The sequence below is a fragment of the Sphaeramia orbicularis genome, chromosome 9, assembly GCF_902148855.1.
Source record: "Sphaeramia orbicularis chromosome 9, fSphaOr1.1, whole genome shotgun sequence".
Taxonomy (NCBI): domain Eukaryota; kingdom Metazoa; phylum Chordata; class Actinopteri; order Kurtiformes; family Apogonidae; genus Sphaeramia; species Sphaeramia orbicularis.
The window spans coordinates 26,061,031-26,078,907 of NC_043965.1; the positions used below are offsets into that span (position 1 = coordinate 26,061,031).

Below are 17,877 nucleotides of genomic sequence, written 5' to 3' on the forward strand. Positions count from 1 at the left end.
ATTTACTTGTTGTTGAATTGGCAAGTTAACATGGGAGTGGCAGCTTTATCTTTTTTTACTAGATTCTAGTTTTATCGGAGACAGATGTTAAAAGTGACTTAAGAAAATTGTCATGTCTAGTAGGTGCTGAAGGTGCGTTAGTATTTAACTATAAGCAGCAGGGAACAGGATCTTCATTTGCTCCACAGTGTGAAGTGGTTTGACTTTCATTAAAGCCCACCTGCTAATTTTTAACCAGAGCTGCAATTTCAGACTCGCCAAGAACCTGAAGTGCATTTTCTCCCTTCATTTCGTCCTTTAGTTATAGAGTAAGAGCTCCACTTATTTGCAGGGACATTAATTACCCCCCCCCCACACACACACACATACGCACACACACTACTACAATTTTAATGGAATAATGCAAATTCAGCAGCATCCACTTCTTGTTTCTGATGACCTCAGTGTACTGTAGATCATTGTATTGAACCAAATGCTCAGTGAGAAGTGTTGAAGTAGAAGAAGATAATGGTTGTTAAGATTGATCGCAATGTTGTTAAAATCAATTGATGAATGGCATTAATTGCTTGTGTTGCTGCTATTTCAGCACATGGCACTGCAGTAAATAAAAACCATACAGACCTTTTGTTACAGCGCTCAGTTCAGCCCATAGCTCATGAATCTAGACCAAGCAAAATTAATCAATACCATGAACATCACTGGAAAATGAAAATTAAAGCTCCCTTACCTCCTAATTCTAATTGAACCCCTCTAGTAATGGGGTTTTTCCATCGCATTATTGCAGTAATGAGGTTACACTTGTGCAGAAATGCAAGGATGTTCATTTTAAAAATAAAATCACATATTCACATTGATTTTAATGATGCTAGTAGTGGCTGTGCCGTCCCATGGGCCCAGTCTACCCTGAGGCACAAGTTAGCAGACGCCAGAGAAATAAGCCAAGAGCAGCTATTCATATTTGTACGCCAAAAAAAACAAAACAAAACTGAAAAACAGTGCTGTTGCCACTGCTGACATTGGTTTGTGAATAATAATGGTCAAAGTCACAGCATTTTATATCACCTGGAGCCCCTCTTGTATTAAAATGGAACATCACCAGTGGGACTCACTCTTGATACTCAGTGTGGTGTGAATCTGTGAGGACTGGATCCTGAAACAAAAATGTCTTTGTAAATTTACTGCTGAGGTCTTTATCAGAGGTGAGCTTTACTCAGGCCACAGAGAGGAACCTAGAAGTGGCTCAGATGTGAAGTCTTTGGTGTGTCGATGGGGTGGCCAGCAGCAGAGTGAGAAGGCTTTGAATTCCTCCAGAGCTTATCTCTTCATCCTCTTGGCGACCTCTCAGGGACGTGCCATGGATCATGTCCAATAGACTCAGGCTTTGAAGACCGCCAGAGGAACTGACAGGAATTAGAGTTTGCTTATGCTGACCACCACACTGCAGTAACAGTGGTGTAATGCTACAGTAGCGGTGTGGACATTTAATGGCGTAGTTGCTCCTCATATATCACCGCCAAGGAAGGATGTCCTCATTAAAGCTCATACAAAAATAGCTTGGCATTAAATACTCTGCTGTCTTCGCCAGTGACATGCTGAAAGTTACCGACTGTTTATAGCATCTGACATTCAAAAGCGGATAGATTCACACACTATGACATCGCGTTTTATTTTAATTGAAGTGCACTTAACATTTTGTTTTGAAATTGCTCATTTTATTTTCCTTGAAAGAAAAGATTATTTGCAAAAGAGGATAGCCTTTAAAACTATGTTACGGTTACATAGATCCAAGGAGTGGGTCAGCCATGCTGCATTCACATCTCAGCCAGATTTTCAGCTTATGGAAGGATTATTTACGACACCAGACCTTTTCCGTAAGAAGTATCTAGTTAATCACGGACTAGACTGGCAGTTGAGGCAATACTGTGTGGCAGACATCAGGCGAAATCCAAAATCTAATCTTTAACATAAGGCCAAGTCTCTGTCAGTACACACAGATTTCAGCAGCAAACAACACAAACAATATCTATCTAACTGTTGAGCTAGTTTTTGATCTGCAAACAGTGTATGTGAAGAAAGACCTTTTTTATATATGCAACAATGACTGGATTAAAGTTAAATGACCAGTGATGTTTTTCAAACTCAGACTAGTTGTGGCTTTTCTTTCACAGACAGGCTCCCTGCTGGGGCTAGGATGGAGAGAATTTTATCCAACTGAAGCTAATGTGAACTGTGGGGTGTTAATGGTGTCTGTGTCCTCGTTAGTGGAAGATTGAGCCGAGTTACAAGTGTTTTTATTTCCTTGTCGATGTGGAGCTTCAGAAAAAACTCCTTGCATCATTAGTTTAGATCATTATTGTGTCTTTACATGTACATAACATGTGTAGTATAGTATTGGTGTTGCAATAGGGATGCAATAAGAAGTCATGTTTTTTATCTGGTGTTGTAAAACATCAAAACATGCATATCCCCATTAGTGAGTAGTCACACAGAGTAATTAATAATATCACAAAAGTTGAACAAGAAAAAAACCCCACACACCAGGGTAGCTCCTGTGCAAAGATTTATTCCAGCTATAACGTTTCAAGCAGCACTGCTCTTCAAGACTTCAGACTTCTGGAGAAAATATATACTGAGAAGCCGTCTTAAATACCCCAAATCCCCTGGTGTTATGTCTTGCTATCAATCATCTTACAAAAATATACATAATATACAAAGAAAATGGTTTTAGTAAATGGTTTTAATAAATATTCAGACGTGATATACACTTGTGTGTGTTTTTATCTGGTGTATAAATGATAGTACAAATTTAAGCAAGCAAGAAAAAATCTAATTAACCGGAAAAGAAAACTATCAAGTCATAAAATTTGGAGCTGTGGAATGAGGGAGTGTTAGCTTATACAAAACAAGGAAAATAAACTGTCTACTATTAAAGATATTAGATATTGAGCTGATACAGTGTCTGAATGTGTTAAGGCATGAAATATTCTAAACTACGTTAAAGAAACAGAAGCGTTTTAAGGGAAGAGAAAGACGTCTTCTTTCTTCCAAAACCAGTTTATCCTCAAACCTGAGTTATTGCAACAACACTGTTACTGTTCAGCCGAAGGTCAGTCAGATCCCAGATGTGGCATGGACTCGGCTCCCCTCAGACTGACCTGAACTATGTGTTTGCCTTCTGAAAATGTCTGACACTACATGCTTATTCGAGGCAGAATATTTACATTGCATATGCATATGAGAGTACATACTTCATAAGGAGAAAAAAGAAAAGGCAGTGAAAGTAAGTGAGAAAATATGAACAAAAGTTGAGTGGTATGAGATAGGGAATATAAATGTGGAAATAAAGGCTCATTGTGCGTGCTCCACGCCGACCTTGAGACACTGCCAGTCACTGAGATTAGCACATCACCACTGTAATTGCTCACCTTGAGTAGCAGACCCTGTTGTCCCTTCCTCAACTTGATCCCTCCTTCACAAAAAGGCCTTTGTCAGTGTTAAAGTGCTGGGTTCTGTTTTCTGTTACCTGCTGTACCCACAGAGCTCCAAGTTGGCAACAGCCGAGACTTTAAACAGGGAAATTTAGTTTACCAACTCCACTTTTTGGAAACTGGAGGACAAAATAGTCTCAGTACTACTGGGGTGTTAGTATGAGAGCGTTTATGTTTGGTAAGTGCTCTATGTCAGAATAAAGATCCTAGGTACGGCTCAATGAGATCCCACGTTATAATAATTTATAACTTGAGCAGCACATGAAAATTAATGTGGAAATAATGATAAAAACATCCTAATTAGTTTTCATTGATTTCAGGCTTGTTTGCTGGGATGTTTTATGATAGCAAGCATATAAAGGATTCTTTTTAAAGCTCTATTAGGTCGGTAATGTTAGTGTTGTATGTTGTAAACATGTTAGTGAGCAGCCCAGAGGTATTTTCTCAAGCAGCGATCTTCGATGCAGACTGCACTATGAAGAATTAGACAGGCCTTTCTTTAGAGAGGGATTTTGATGAGCCCCATCTTAACAATACTGCAGTGCAGCAGCAGGAGCCCCGACGTGATAAAGAGTCGGAGGAGTGGAGCTCCTCTGGGTCCGTCAGCCTGTGCAGTCAGTGTCATGAGCAACTTCAGATCTCTTCTCAGTGTGCTGAGCTCTAATTGCAATGTCACCCACTGGAGAAATTTCCCACATTGGTGAGAAATTAACTAGTCGGTCAAATCTGGATGTGCTTGTACACCCCCCATCTTCCACTGTGTTTATCATGGAATTATAAAACACCCTAGCATTGAAACAGATAAACTACTTTGTGTGTATTTTCTATGGGGAGTGTGTCATTAAAGGGAAAATGTAGCATATTCTCCTGATAGATCATGCTCTGTAATTGCATCTACTGGGATTTCTCCATATATATGCATAAAAATACCCAAGCATATATATATACTGTATATATATATTCAGCCTTAAGGATTATTATTCTTACACCAGCCTTATGTTCATCCTTTAACTTACCAGCACCACCAAGCAGCACAAGTGTCTAAGTCTATTCATTTATCAGCTACTTTTCTGTATCTGGGGGTAAGTATGCACATTAGTTCTTCTGCAGCGCTAATATTCTCCATCTGTCTGTGAAGCTGCCCAGGTTGGCCGTGATGTTAGGAATGATCACACACAGTAAATGAAGCACGCCTGGTCAACCACGCACCCGTCACCTCTGTGCCTCTGTGACTGTGTTCATGGCTTTCACAGGCTGGTTATGGGGCAGGCAGTGACTCAGCTCCAACTTCCACCCAGCGCTTCACTGACTCTTGGATGTAACTCTCTCCTGAGTCAGTTGTGACAACTTCAACACAGACCAGCAGTGTTTGTAAATTAACTGAGGCCAAAACAGGCTGCGCTATTGGCATTGTTTGACTTTTTGTGGTGGATCTTGAACTTTTTTTTTATAGAACTATTAGAATGGACCAAGAGCACTTTAATTGCCGTCCTTTGTTTGTTCAGAACCCACAACAATTTGCTCATTAAACAACAGTCTGTGTTTGGATTGTATTTCTGCACACTTATTCCTGCACATTGCTAAGATTAAAAGTTAACCCCTGCTATCTCTCAGTAAAATAACATCAGGAATCGCCACTCTACCACTTATGAAGCTACTAGTTTTATGTGTTTCAGCAAAACAGTCATCTTTTTTAATTCTCCAAACTACTGACATTACTCCCAAATTCCAAATAAATATATTGTCATTTATGAGCATTTATTTGCAGAAAATGACAACTGTTGAAATTAAGAAGAAAGGCAGTGTTTTTTCAGCGCTTGAAGAATAAAAATAATATACACAATAGTAATGTTTGAACTTAGTTCAGAAATCAATGCAGTATTTGGTGAAATAACCCTGATTGTGGATTACAGCTTTCAAGCATGTTGGCACGCTCTCCTCCAGTCTTTCACTTTACAGTTGGTGCTTTATGCCGTTTCCTGGCACAAAAACGCAAACAGATCAACTGTGTTTGGTGGCCTGTGATCTTCCATCTTCCTTTTGATCCCATTTCAGAGGCTTTTAGTGGGATGCAGATCTAGACATTTGGAGCGGTCTCTTAATTTTTTCACCAGTTTTGTATATATTGAGCATGAACCTCCTTGAATTTCTGAGGCACTAAAACAAATTACTTAAAAAATATGCAGCCTGTGTTAATTGCTCCATTGTGGCACCAGCGGTAGAAGCCTTTTACATAAACTCTGGGTTTATATTAATGGTTAATATTTATGGGTTTGATGCATTTCAACATCAAACATAATGTGTATAGAGCAGAACATTTGTGTTTGTAGAGAAACTGGAAGAGAGGAAATGGTTTTAGCAATTTTGATCAAATTATCCATTCTGGGCTAAAGAGCATATATTATTCTACTTTTTTGTACTTTTGCCTCCTTCTCTGAGGACACACAGTTGTAAACACACAATCACTAACACACACATAGCTTTTGTCCATTTTTTCCTTTGCTTTAGAGATGTTGTTCCGTGTTGCATCAGAGTAACACTGAAACACTACTGTATGCGCTCGTCATATTTTATTCATCTTAGGAAAGGCTTCGGCACTGAGGCTCGCTCTTTGCTGTGAGCCCAAAGCAGGCAGCTGTCAGAAAGCCTGAATCCCCAGATACTTCCCCCATTTCAGTTTCCACACACTCACATAGGCGCATTTAATTGCATACTACTGTGCTCTCCTGTGTATACATGTAACCTTTCCATTATTGCAGTAGTGACCTTTCCTCAACTTCCTTTAGATTTCACATTCATGCTTTAAGGTTTTTAACACTATTGTGCTCAGATTACTGTTATGTGCTAATGATGAGCAAAATAAGCATCTTAATGTAATTTCCTAGTCAGTATATTATCAATTATTCACAATGTTTACATTTCACTTCCTCTAATCAAGCTATACCAGTTTATTTCTCAGTATTAATCTTAAATGAAAATTATGTTTACAGTATTTTTTAACATTTAATGTTTGATAATTACAGTAACAGTTAATGTGTGCAAGTATAGCATTAAAAATGAAGTGGAAGACTGACTTTCACTTACACTGTCATGGTTTGTCATTTCAGATTTCAGACTTCATGTGACAATCATGAAATGCACAATGACAACTTAATGACAACAACAGCTGACTAAAAATAGAATGTATGAGCAACAAGGCGTCTAATGATGTTCATATGTAATTGGGAAAGATTTGTTGACAGCAGGCCCCTGGTGCTGTACGACCTTTACAGGCAGATATGCGTGATGCTGATGAGGCCCATGGTTCAGTACACATTTTGCAAGGCATGTTTACAGAGCACCCTGCACACACACTTCATGTTCCTCAAATGAATGCATCCAGCCGGCTGCACCCAGTTTGCTGCTCAGCTCATCACAAACAACTAAATAGTACTTGTGTAGAGCAGCAGTTAGAGGGGCAAGCAAACATACAGCTCAACTGCAACATTTTTGAGGGAATTTTGTGCATTTTTCTGTGCTGTGTCTACTTGTGTTGTAACTGTCTTCTCTTCCTTCAGTGTGTGTAATCTTATAGATAGTCTTTGAAAAGACTCAACAATGGGACATGAAGTAGTTGGATTTAGCTCTAGGTTGTCTGGGTGCCGAGATGTATGCATTGAATAATGTAGCAGAACTGCTTTTTGCACTTGGGAGAAGGTCACATTTGTATTCATCTTTAATAGTAAAGCAGAGTTTTACCTGCATAGTTTTTAACGTTTACACTGTAATCTGATCTACTAATGATACAATCAGTTGAAACTGGTTGCTGTTTTGCTATAGAGCAAAACCTCCATAATTACCATTCAGGATATTGTAGTTTAAGTGTCTTAGAGGGAACAAACATTTGACAGTCAAGTGTTTAGAAAGGTGAGAAAGGAGTGTGTGTGCGTGTGTGTGTTTGTGTGTGTGTATGTGATCAGTCATGTGTATACTGCTCTATTCTGTTACTCGACAGGACAGTTGGAAAAGTGGCTTCCTTTTTCCGCAGCAGTAAGTCATTTATGTTTGGATTTAGCCTTTTGATTTGGACATGGAAGAGAGAACTGCAGAAGGAAAGGGTGTATTTTCAAATTCCATTTTATGTCTGTAATTTTAGCTCCTGCAGCTTTAATTATATGAAAAAAAGAACCAAAAAGCCTTGTTTTTCCAAGAAGATTGTCAAAATGCCTAATGTTTAATCATTAAAAGGCACATGCATCTAATTTGAAGAGTTAAATGTAGATACTTGTAACTAGAATTGGATTCAGTGTAGTAGATAATTTGTTACATTACATATTGTTTTTCTGTATTATGAAAAAACCATGTAGTATTGTCAGTTGTACAAAATACGATGTCTCTGTGGAATCTCTGAAATTGCATCAGGGATTTACATCAATTTTCTGACATTTCATAGACTAATGATGAATTGATTAGTCTTTATATAACTGGCATATAATTAAAATAATCAATGTCATCCTACTTTACTGCGGAGTCATTGATTTTTGTGTCAATGCAGTCAATTTTTATTTTCTTTGAAGGCAGTGAATGGAGTTTACAAAATTGCTCATGTCTGTATCCACTGGATTAATGTAGTAATGTTGCTGTTTTCTGAGAATTGCAATATACTTGAATGTTTTAATGAATGCCTTAAGCATGCGTCATGCTGAGACAGCAACAGGCTGGTTTTGGATTTTGTATTGTCTGGAATGATCCCAGCCTGTGGTGCACAGGGTGGGATCAACGCTTCACCTATCAACATCTTAAGTAACCTCTCTAATCCTCTCTTTACCCAGTTTGGAATGAAGCTGAGGGCTTATCTAGTGATCATGGATATTGTTGGTCAAAAAGTTGCTGAAAACTCCAATGGATAAACCAGGCAAAGGGAGATACTCCTGAAAATAAATGCAGCTGTGTGGGATTAGTCATTTTCGAAAATGAAAAAGAGGGAAGTGAGACTTTGTCAGTATTGATCACTTCAAATGCTATTGACTTCATCCTCACTCAGACGGTCTCTAGTGGTCCTCAAGCACTTTCTTCTCCACATCTTACAGTAATAGTTGCTGCCTTTGGTAAAGTAATTCCTTACTGAAATTCAATTTATCACATTACCGTCGATATAAATATGTAATGCTTTTTCAGTCCTCCTCCACTGCAGAAGGTTACAGTTAAGGGTTAGCCTTGTAACAGCAGTGCTGGATGATTCAGATTCTTGCTTAAGGACACTTCAGCAGAGTGGGTGCTCATTGACACAGGAGCTTGAATGTGTGTCCTGCAGTAAAGTGTCTCCTTTCTCACTGCACCACTGAACACCCGACTGTTTTTGTGCTCTTACTCTGTCCAACAGACCAGAAGGAGCTGTGTGATACAGAGGGACAGTTGTGTCAACATCTTCCTCTGAGAATAAGTTTCCCACACACCACTGAGTCTACAAAATTATGATAAGACACCACTGCTGAAAACTGCTCTTGGAATTCATAACAGCAACGTCAGTTTGTTTTTACTTGTAATTTCCTATTTGCGGGATCGTATTCTGACTGAGAAAGTCACGTAGTGATGATTATGGACAGTGTAGAGGGATTTGAGAAAAGGAAATGCAAAGATTTCTGATCACTTTCTGATGTGTCTTTTTTCAACTTAAATATTCAATTATAGACTAACAATTTAAAAACACACCTTCCTGATCAGCGTCACCGAACACACACCATTAAATTGCGGCATTTAGTGATTGTACAATTGAAAATAGGCTGATCGTGTGATTGCGGTGAGTTATGTAGCTCTGATCCAAAAAAAAAAAAGCTTGAACATTTTGTGAAATACTCTTACCTTTTTAGAGACAGCTCATACAGCCTCAGTGTCATGTGTCACAAATAAGTATGAAAATATTGACTTGGACTTGCAGAGTAGAAAGAGTGAAAGGAAAAACAGCCTCCCACGAAACAATCTGCCTATCAGCTGACTAATTTACATGTTTCACCCTGTTTGTTTAACCTTTTTAAGAGTAGACACGTAGAAAACTATCAATTTGTGTTTCAAGTGGTGGTTTGTAACTATTTCCTGAGAACAAGAGGTACAATGACTGTGCGGTTTCCTGGCTGCACAAAGAAGCGCCACAGCTTCTTTAACCATATCAGTCATCAGGTCAGATTATGGTTGAAGTTCTGTTGGTTTTGCTTTTACCGAGATTTTTAAGATGACAGTCACTTTTTACTGTAACTGAATCAAACAGCCACTCTCTGTTTCTGCAGACAAAACTTGTTATGTGAACAGTAGCTTTTCTCATTGTCCTACACAGAAAAAAAAGTGTCTCGTCCTCAGTTAATATGTAACTGTGTTTCTTAGTTGTTGAGCTGTGTCGTGCTTTCGCAGTTTGACGTGCTGTTAGAAGTTGCTCCATACATAGGCATTTCCTATTTCCCTCCTCACTCCTCCTCCTTCCACCACACCAACTAAACATTTGCAGAAACCTTTTGCAAGTCCGGCTTAAATCTATTCATGCACAGAGGACTGGGATTCACAGCATAACTGAGCTGGGAGAATGAACTTTTAATTAAAACAGAGGGATCCTCTGTGCTTAGTGAAGGTGAGAGAGGAGAAGGGGGAAAAGGCTTTTTTTCTCTTTGGGAAAAAAAAAGTGCAGATATTCTGTCAGGCCTGAATAAGGAGCTTTGTTAAGGTTGGATAGAGGAAGACATCATTTGATCTCCCATTGACAGCGCCTCCCCACTGCAGAATAATTACGTCTTTTATAAAGACATTAGAGAGGACCGATTCAAGTGATTGTTTCTCAAATGTCCATCTATGTGGCCAAGTGGGATGTGGGAGCAGCGACCACTGAGTGAAGGGATCAGAGACTTACACAACAGGAATCTTAGTATTTTGTGTAGATTTGCAGAGGAAAATACCACTTCCGTCAGCATCAGGGGTGTTTTCAGCAGTTATGGTGTACATACTTCACAATTTAACGAGCCGACAACTGGAAAGATTTAGTTCAAATCCTGACATTGTGGAAATGATTTGTCCGTCTTTGTCTTTACCTAATTGATCTCCTGCTTTGTGTCCATAATCACAATAGAGCTACTATTACTTCATTTCCATTTGCTGTCATCTCTACCCGTTGCTTATCACCACATACTGGGGAAATTCATGATCATCAGTCACTCAATTACAACATTGTGGCTTAATGCTACTGTGCACCAGCCAAAGAGGAGGATTACATTATTTTTAGATGCTTTAATTTACCTCTTCTCTTTCAGAATAAAAGGTCACCAGTGGGCTTAATGGACCATTGAGTATTATCAGGATTACAATGAGCTTTTTCCCTGCCATCCTAGGCTTAATTTTTAAGCTTCATAGTGGTGTGCTTAAAAGTTTCGCTGTGATTGGTTTATTCAGTCTCGCTCACATCAAATGCATTGGTATTTGTAATTACCCACAGGCATGGAGATGGTGCATCTGGCAGGGCTAAACACTGCAATCATTTTATGACACCAAGAGGCAGGAAAACCCACTCTCTTTGATAAGTGCCTCTTGTGATGAAGGCAGGTTTATAGCACAGCATTGCCTGGTCTACTGGCTGAAAAACTGGTTGATATTGTGGCCAAAATTATTTATAAAATGTAGAGTGAGATCACTATTATAGCTAAATGGGAATTGAAAACTAAATGGTGTTTCCAAGTAAAGCAGACATTTCTTTCATTCTTCTAGACCATTTTTTCCTCTTTTTACTTTTTGTATTCAGATATAGACATATCAGTCATAATACACTGGTGAAAAATGTGAATTGAACATTTCAGGACCATTGTCAGAATAACTTGGCCTGCCCAGATTATTATTTTAATTTTGCCCACAGCATTACTTTTTATTCATTTAATACATTTAGATATATAGCTTTTATATTCACAGAGCATTTGCCACTCTAATACAAACTATAATATACACATTTACATTATATAAAAGTACATGGTCAGAAACAAAAGTTCTGATCAAATAGAAATCTAATGATACTCTGAATGAAATCTAAAATATGTTAAAGCAGTTTCATTCATTTAATGTCTTTAGTCTCTTAATAGACCTTTAAAGTGAGGTTAATGAAATACAATATTTTTGCTGCCAAATCACAGCTTGTCCACAGTTTTTCCAAATCAGGCTTGCTCTTTCCACATTTAATCACATACCTTTGGATCAGAAACACGTAGCCAACTGCTAAATATTGCACAGCAGATGATAGTGTGTGTAGTGGAAGGCTATTCTTAGACATATGTGAAGTGGCAGAGAGGGAGTAAATGTCATCTGTCATCTACAAATGGTTTATAGCCTTCTTGTTATTTTCTTGTTGGTTTTCATTATAAAAGTAACAATGACAGATTTTAAGCAAGCTTATCACGAGTTTGGAAACTTCTTTCCTGGCTTCCTGCAGGCTGCCTTGCTAACATCTTTCGAGCTTCCTTTTGAGTGGCCACCAGTAATTAAGTTCATTGGGCAAGAAGCCAATGACTGATGCCGGCGCACTCGGAGATCAAACCCTGGCTTAATTAAAATGACTGACATGGAAATGGGAAGCCAGAACTGTAGCACATACCATAGACCCTTTTGCCAAATACTAAGTGAAGAAAACTGCTTTGGCACTGGGGTGCTGTTGTTATTGGAAGCTGCCGTGTTCACACACCAGTACTCAAGGGTCATGCACTCTTAAGAGTCGCCATCTGTGCCGAGTGAGCCACTTGAATGTGTTCTGCAATGAAGCAAAAGTTTGGCATCTGAGCAGTTTATGTGAGCGTTTCTTTTTTTTTTACAAGCAAACTGCAGTCTGGTTAGAGAGTAACATTTTCACATTGTTATACCTCCAGGACATTTCACATGACTTTAGTTTGCAAGATATTTGTTTTTTTCACTTAGAATTTACTGACCACGTTACAGATTCATTGAAACAAAACCCATCAGTGTAAATCTTGATCCCGGTGTACAATCTGTCTGCTTTCTGGTTATCTTTATACAGATCGAGGTCTGTGTCAGACCAGTCAGTGTTATAAGTTGGATGGCCTGGAAAATGAGGATCCCTGCTGTAACTTGAACGTAAGCATAGTCAGTGTTATCACCGGGGGAGGAATGCGATCCTTAGTTTGATTTGATCTGACAAACATGGCTAATGCGCACTGCCAGGCCAAAACACACCAGGAGAGCGGAAAGACAGGCCTTGGGGTTAGGGGAGGGTCAGGGCTGCTCTGCTGTTAACCCTTCTGCTGCTGAAGAGCTGAAGGCTTCCTAAGTGTTACAGTAAATGTTAGTTTTGTTGCAGGATGAGAGTATGCGCATACAGTACCATAAACACTGTAAAGACGTCTGCAGGTTTCCTGTCGTGCTCTTGTACCTGATAACCTCTTCTTCCTTCCACTATATGTGTGTTTCTCCTTCTTCGTGTAATGACTATCAGTGCTGACTTTTTATACAGTTCATCATATTGTTGTTTCCCACTTTAAGTGCCTTTTTCCAATTTTAACTCTTGTGAAAACATCACAACCAAAACTCATTTTAAACTATGGGAGGACAGCATAACTAATTTACTTCAGCTAGTGTGATTTATGCTGGAGATTTTGAGGTCGAGCGGCTAGAAAGCCTCACCCACATTCAAGTGAAAAGAACTCATTTTGGCAATCATTATTTGGTGTGGGGGGGTGGTGGTGGTGGAAATTGATAACATATGCAGAGTCATGTATCCAGGCTGCATTTTTTCATATCTGCTTTGGTTGGGAAAAATTATCCAACCCCTAACATCCGACCTCCTCGGTGTGTGAGAATGATTTTCAGAGGAATGCATACTGTTAGAAGCATTGCACTGTTGGTGTCATCTGTCTTTGTACGGTTCATGTTTTGAACTCACCCATATTCACAGCTGGATGACAGCCACAGCTGGTAAAAGTGTTGTGGAGCTCACTGCAGCTCTGTGGAGCTCAAACCTGTTCTAGTCGATGAGTCCCAGGACAGACATGAACAATATTTTATGGATTGACTTGTGGATCCATTTCTCTGCAGCACAAGCTGAGTTGGCTGCTCACCAAAGATTAACTTTGACGCTTCCTCCCTTAAATCTGCTGTGATTAAATATTTGCTGGCTCATTTAATATGAATGTGAATTAATGGGCGGCCAGTGAGTTCATGTCCGCTGCACTTGAGTAATTGCCGTGATTTGGAAAAAGGACGTCTACAGCACCTCCTGTCTCTTATCTGTTGCAGTTCCCCTTCCTTTGTCTGTTGTTCTTGATTTTTATCTGCGTAGCCCTGTTTTCTACACAGAATGTAGATAGAAGTCTTCTGTGAAGGTTTGTTGGAACAAAAACTTACAGTAGGTCATGTGTTTCTGTCAATACCAGAGCAGAGAATATGTTTGGATGTGCCTGTTTGTTTTTTGTGAAATTACATGAGGGCTACTGCATCATGCATCAATCCACACTCTTTAACTGTCATTTAAATTTGGAAATTACCCATAAGTAGAGTTCGTTTCCATATTTATCACTGTGGGGATATGAATTATAAATACCAGTAATTAACCTGTGTGTGTCCCCGTTGTCGAGGTGAGACGCCGAGTGGGAAGGAGTGCTGTCACATGAATTATTTTAATTTCTCCATCTGCTCATCCTCATGAACCTGTGCACTGATTCTTCAGATCGTATGCAAATAAATGCCATTTAACAATAGACATGTCGCTCTTCACTGGCCTCACAGTGCTCACTTGATTTAATTTACCCGTTAATGGTTCTCGATGCATCTCAGTGACCATGGCCTCAGTTTTCTGTATTCCCACACATGTCTGCTTTTTCATCAGTTAATATAAGCAAGTGCCTTTTGTTTTAAGAAACAGTCTTCAAAAGACTACATGAGTCCACAGCAGTGTATAATATAAACAGAGGTAGAAAAAAATACTTTATTTATTCAAGTAGAAGTACAGATATCTTTAGTAAAAATACTAATAAGTACTGTTTGAATTACAGGTTCTGACATGTACTCCAAGTATAAAAGTCAAATGTAAGATAGAACTCAAAATATTGTTAATGTCATATGTGTTTCATTTTGTTTTGTCTTGAATGTTGTTTCTGTCCTATTGAGTAAGAACGCTCCACTCATTTTTTCCACAATATTAAATCAAAATAAGCTAAATTAACTAAATAACAAAATTAGAGATGACAGACTTGACAACCTTTTCTTCTTATTTTGCGGATTTCATAATGTCTTTTGAGTCAATTTCATCTCATTTTGACATCTTAATTTCATCTATTACATCACATGTGCCAGTGAGGATCATTTCTGTGCTTTTTTTCACCCATATGAATGGATGAAATTAGTTTTGATGTTGGGGAGAAGTGTAATGACGCAAAATAAAAATGGATGCAAATGGGTAATTGTAGGTGGTATAAGTCAAGAATTTGTCAGAAAATCAATACTCAAGTAAAATATAGATGAATGAAAACTCTAATTTATTAAAGTAATAAAGTGTTTGTGTTTCATTTTTTCCAACTTGTTCACCTTTTCAGTATCAGTGTGAGCCATCTCATAAACTAAACATAAATCTGTCTGCAGTGCATTACAAGTAGGGGAGAAAATAGTCGTTGGCATTCGATCATGAGGTCCAAATATCAATGCATCTCTGACTGGAGACATTTCCTCAGCTCTGTTTAATAGTAGTCACCATAACATGACCTGTGTTCACATAAATCCAGAACAATGCTCCCTTGTGTGTCATTGCTCATGACTCTGTAGGACTCTGTCGGACATCCGCCTCGTCAGGTGACTAGTCCTCATTTTCAGCACACTGTTTCCCTCCATGCTGAGATGGAAATATGCAGGTTTTTTTTTTTTTCTTCCATACAGACCTTGTAACCCTGCAGGGAACCTAACCTAGATATGATTCAAACCCCCTACTGCAAACAAATTATTCACTTTGGAACAAAAGCGAGCTTGTATGAAACTCACTGTATCTCATTTGTACTGAAATATAAATCATTCCTCCAACCGCAAGGAGAAAAATCTGATACAGGACTTAGATATTGCCATGGTTACAGATTAAGTGTAGGAGTCACTTTTCAGTTTTGTTTGTACAGCTGCTGATGTGTAGCAATGAATACAAGGAATTATTATGCCTAGTAACTGCATTTAAGAGTTTCGTCAGCTTCCACAACCTTCATCTGTCACTCAGACGTTAACATTTTGTCATCTTGAAACTTTATTTAACCAAAAAACAGATTTAATCTAAGAAAAAACACACCGAATAAAAGAAATAATAACTTGTCCTTGTACATATTTAGAAGCGACCGAACAGGATGCAGAGAGAAAGCTTTGATAAGTGAGACAGGATGAGGAGCTGTGGGTTGGAGCATATGAGCAGAATGTGAGCTGTTTCTCCTTGAGTGTCCAAGACTCTTCCCAGACTGCCTGAGGATAAAGTAGACGGGCGGAAAGCTCAGGGGAGGGTGGGGGGGGTCCGTGCCACCAGTGGGGTTTCAGGTGACAAGTATTCTGTGGATTTGTCTTTGGGCAAACAGAAAACCACAGGGGCGAGTGTCCCTTCAAATGTTGTGGAAAATTCCCTGACCCTGAGGAGTGTTGCGTTACACCTTCAAATTGTAGCTCGTCCCAGAACAGAGACCCCTTTGAGAGAGGCAGTCGAGAATTTAGGGAAGTCGGGACTCAGCCCTCTCAAAAATGTTGTAATTTGTCAAATCCCATAATTATGCCTTTGCAGCAATTCCAGTGCATTTTAAAGGCAGTGCATAATACATTACAGATACACCATTTTCCAAAATTGTAATAGTTTTCAACACTTAAAACCTTTTTTTTTTTTATCTTTTCCTGCTGCATATTTAGACCAATTATCATTTCTTTAGATCTTCTTGAATTATGTTTTTAATTCCCTTCCTTTACTGAATACACAAGTTCCCAAATAATCAGTGAAAATGCTACAGGGTGCAGTTTGTGTCTTTTTTCTCTCTCAGCTTCAACTAATTCATTATAGATAATGTAACAATTTAACTTTCAGCTTGTTGGAGTCATGCATTTCTGACTTTCTGTGGAGAAAATTACCACAAATGATAAGTTATGATGAAACCTAATTACTTTAAATCCCATTATTTGTTTCTGCGCTTATCTCAGTCTTTTACTTTGTTTCCACTAATGTGATTTTGACAGGAAACAAAACAATAAGAATGTGGTTTGACCAATAGTGTAATAACATAAATTCAACATATTGTTTGAAAGGTCAGTTTCAGTGTCTCTGACGACAGTTCTTGAAATCCTAGTAGGATGTCTGCGATGTATTTTCAATGCAGGCGATGCTCTGATCTCATGCTTTTGTATCCTGCTGATGTTATTCCTCCATTTCCACCTATGATAAAGCTTACTCAGGTGTGTACTTACTCTCCTTTCTTGTGTCCTTACTGCAGATGGTGAGTCACGCCCTCTCTCTCCCAGATCGTCTCAGTGAATAGCCGACCACACAAAGACGAAAGGATCTCAGCTCAGCCTGTAAATAAAACCCTCTTCCCTCTGCACAACGTGGGAGAAAGTGCCACTGCAGAGCCGGTGTGGCATCTATGTGGGCTGATAACTAGAGTGAAAGAAGTGTTGAGCGATCATCTTTCACTCAGCGCCACTCACCTTTCATGCCGTGGCCTCAGAGCCGTCTCTCAGGGCTGGGCTGTCAGCGGGTAAGAGTCTCACGTGGACGCGTTCACCAGCGCTGCACAGATGTAAGGCGTCTTCCTCATGAGACTGAACAGACTTGAGTGAAGGAAAAGTCATGCTATTGTTTGGATGACTGTCAGACAGAACTGGACACTTTTACCGACTCTCTCACCGTTTTAGTTGGTGTCCAGTTTTTGGTTGGAGAAGCGAGAACTGGTGTTGATTCTTCTGATTTATGAGTTTTCATCATTGGGATCGTGTATTTCAGTGGCAGGGGGAGCCAGAATGGCCAAGCCTCTGCTGAAGATACAGCGCTATTTCCGCAGGAAACCTGTCCGGTTCTTTTCCCTCATCCTCCTTTATCTGACGGCCGGGAGTCTCGTCTTCCTGCACTCTGGCTTCGTCGGGGACAGCAGCACTGGAACCCGAAGAGGCAGGGACTCTGTTGTAGCTGCAGAGATGGGCAGCAGGACATCAATGTCACAAATCCGGGGGCTTGGGATCATGAGCAGAGTGTTTAAGGACACGCGAAAGTCCGGCCACAGGTATGGCCCTCCGTGGATGAAAAAGACTGGACACGAGGGCCAGGAGGTGCAGCGCAGGGGAGGTGATTACACCAATAACTGGAACCGTGCACTTAAAGGACGTAATGCCAAAGACATGGATGAAGGACGAGGTGGGTTTCACTCAGAGTTCACAG

The 17,877-nt window shown here is 39.4% G+C and overlaps 1 protein-coding gene across 2 annotated transcripts in view; it reads left to right on the forward strand.

Moving 5' to 3' along the window:
* wscd2 (WSC domain containing 2) overlaps positions 1-17,877 on the forward strand; it is a 34,395-nt gene that overhangs the window by 916 nt on the left and 15,602 nt on the right. Inside the window, exons 3-4 of one of the 2 annotated variants that reach the window (XM_030143375.1) lie at positions 8,851-8,991; positions 16,937-17,853. In XM_030143375.1, coding sequence (XP_029999235.1) covers positions 17,463-17,853 — 391 coding nt within the window. In that variant the 5' untranslated portion in view covers positions 8,851-8,991; positions 16,937-17,462. The remainder of the gene's footprint in view (positions 1-8,850; positions 8,992-16,936; positions 17,854-17,877) is intronic. The other variant, XM_030143374.1, reaches the window with a different exon arrangement.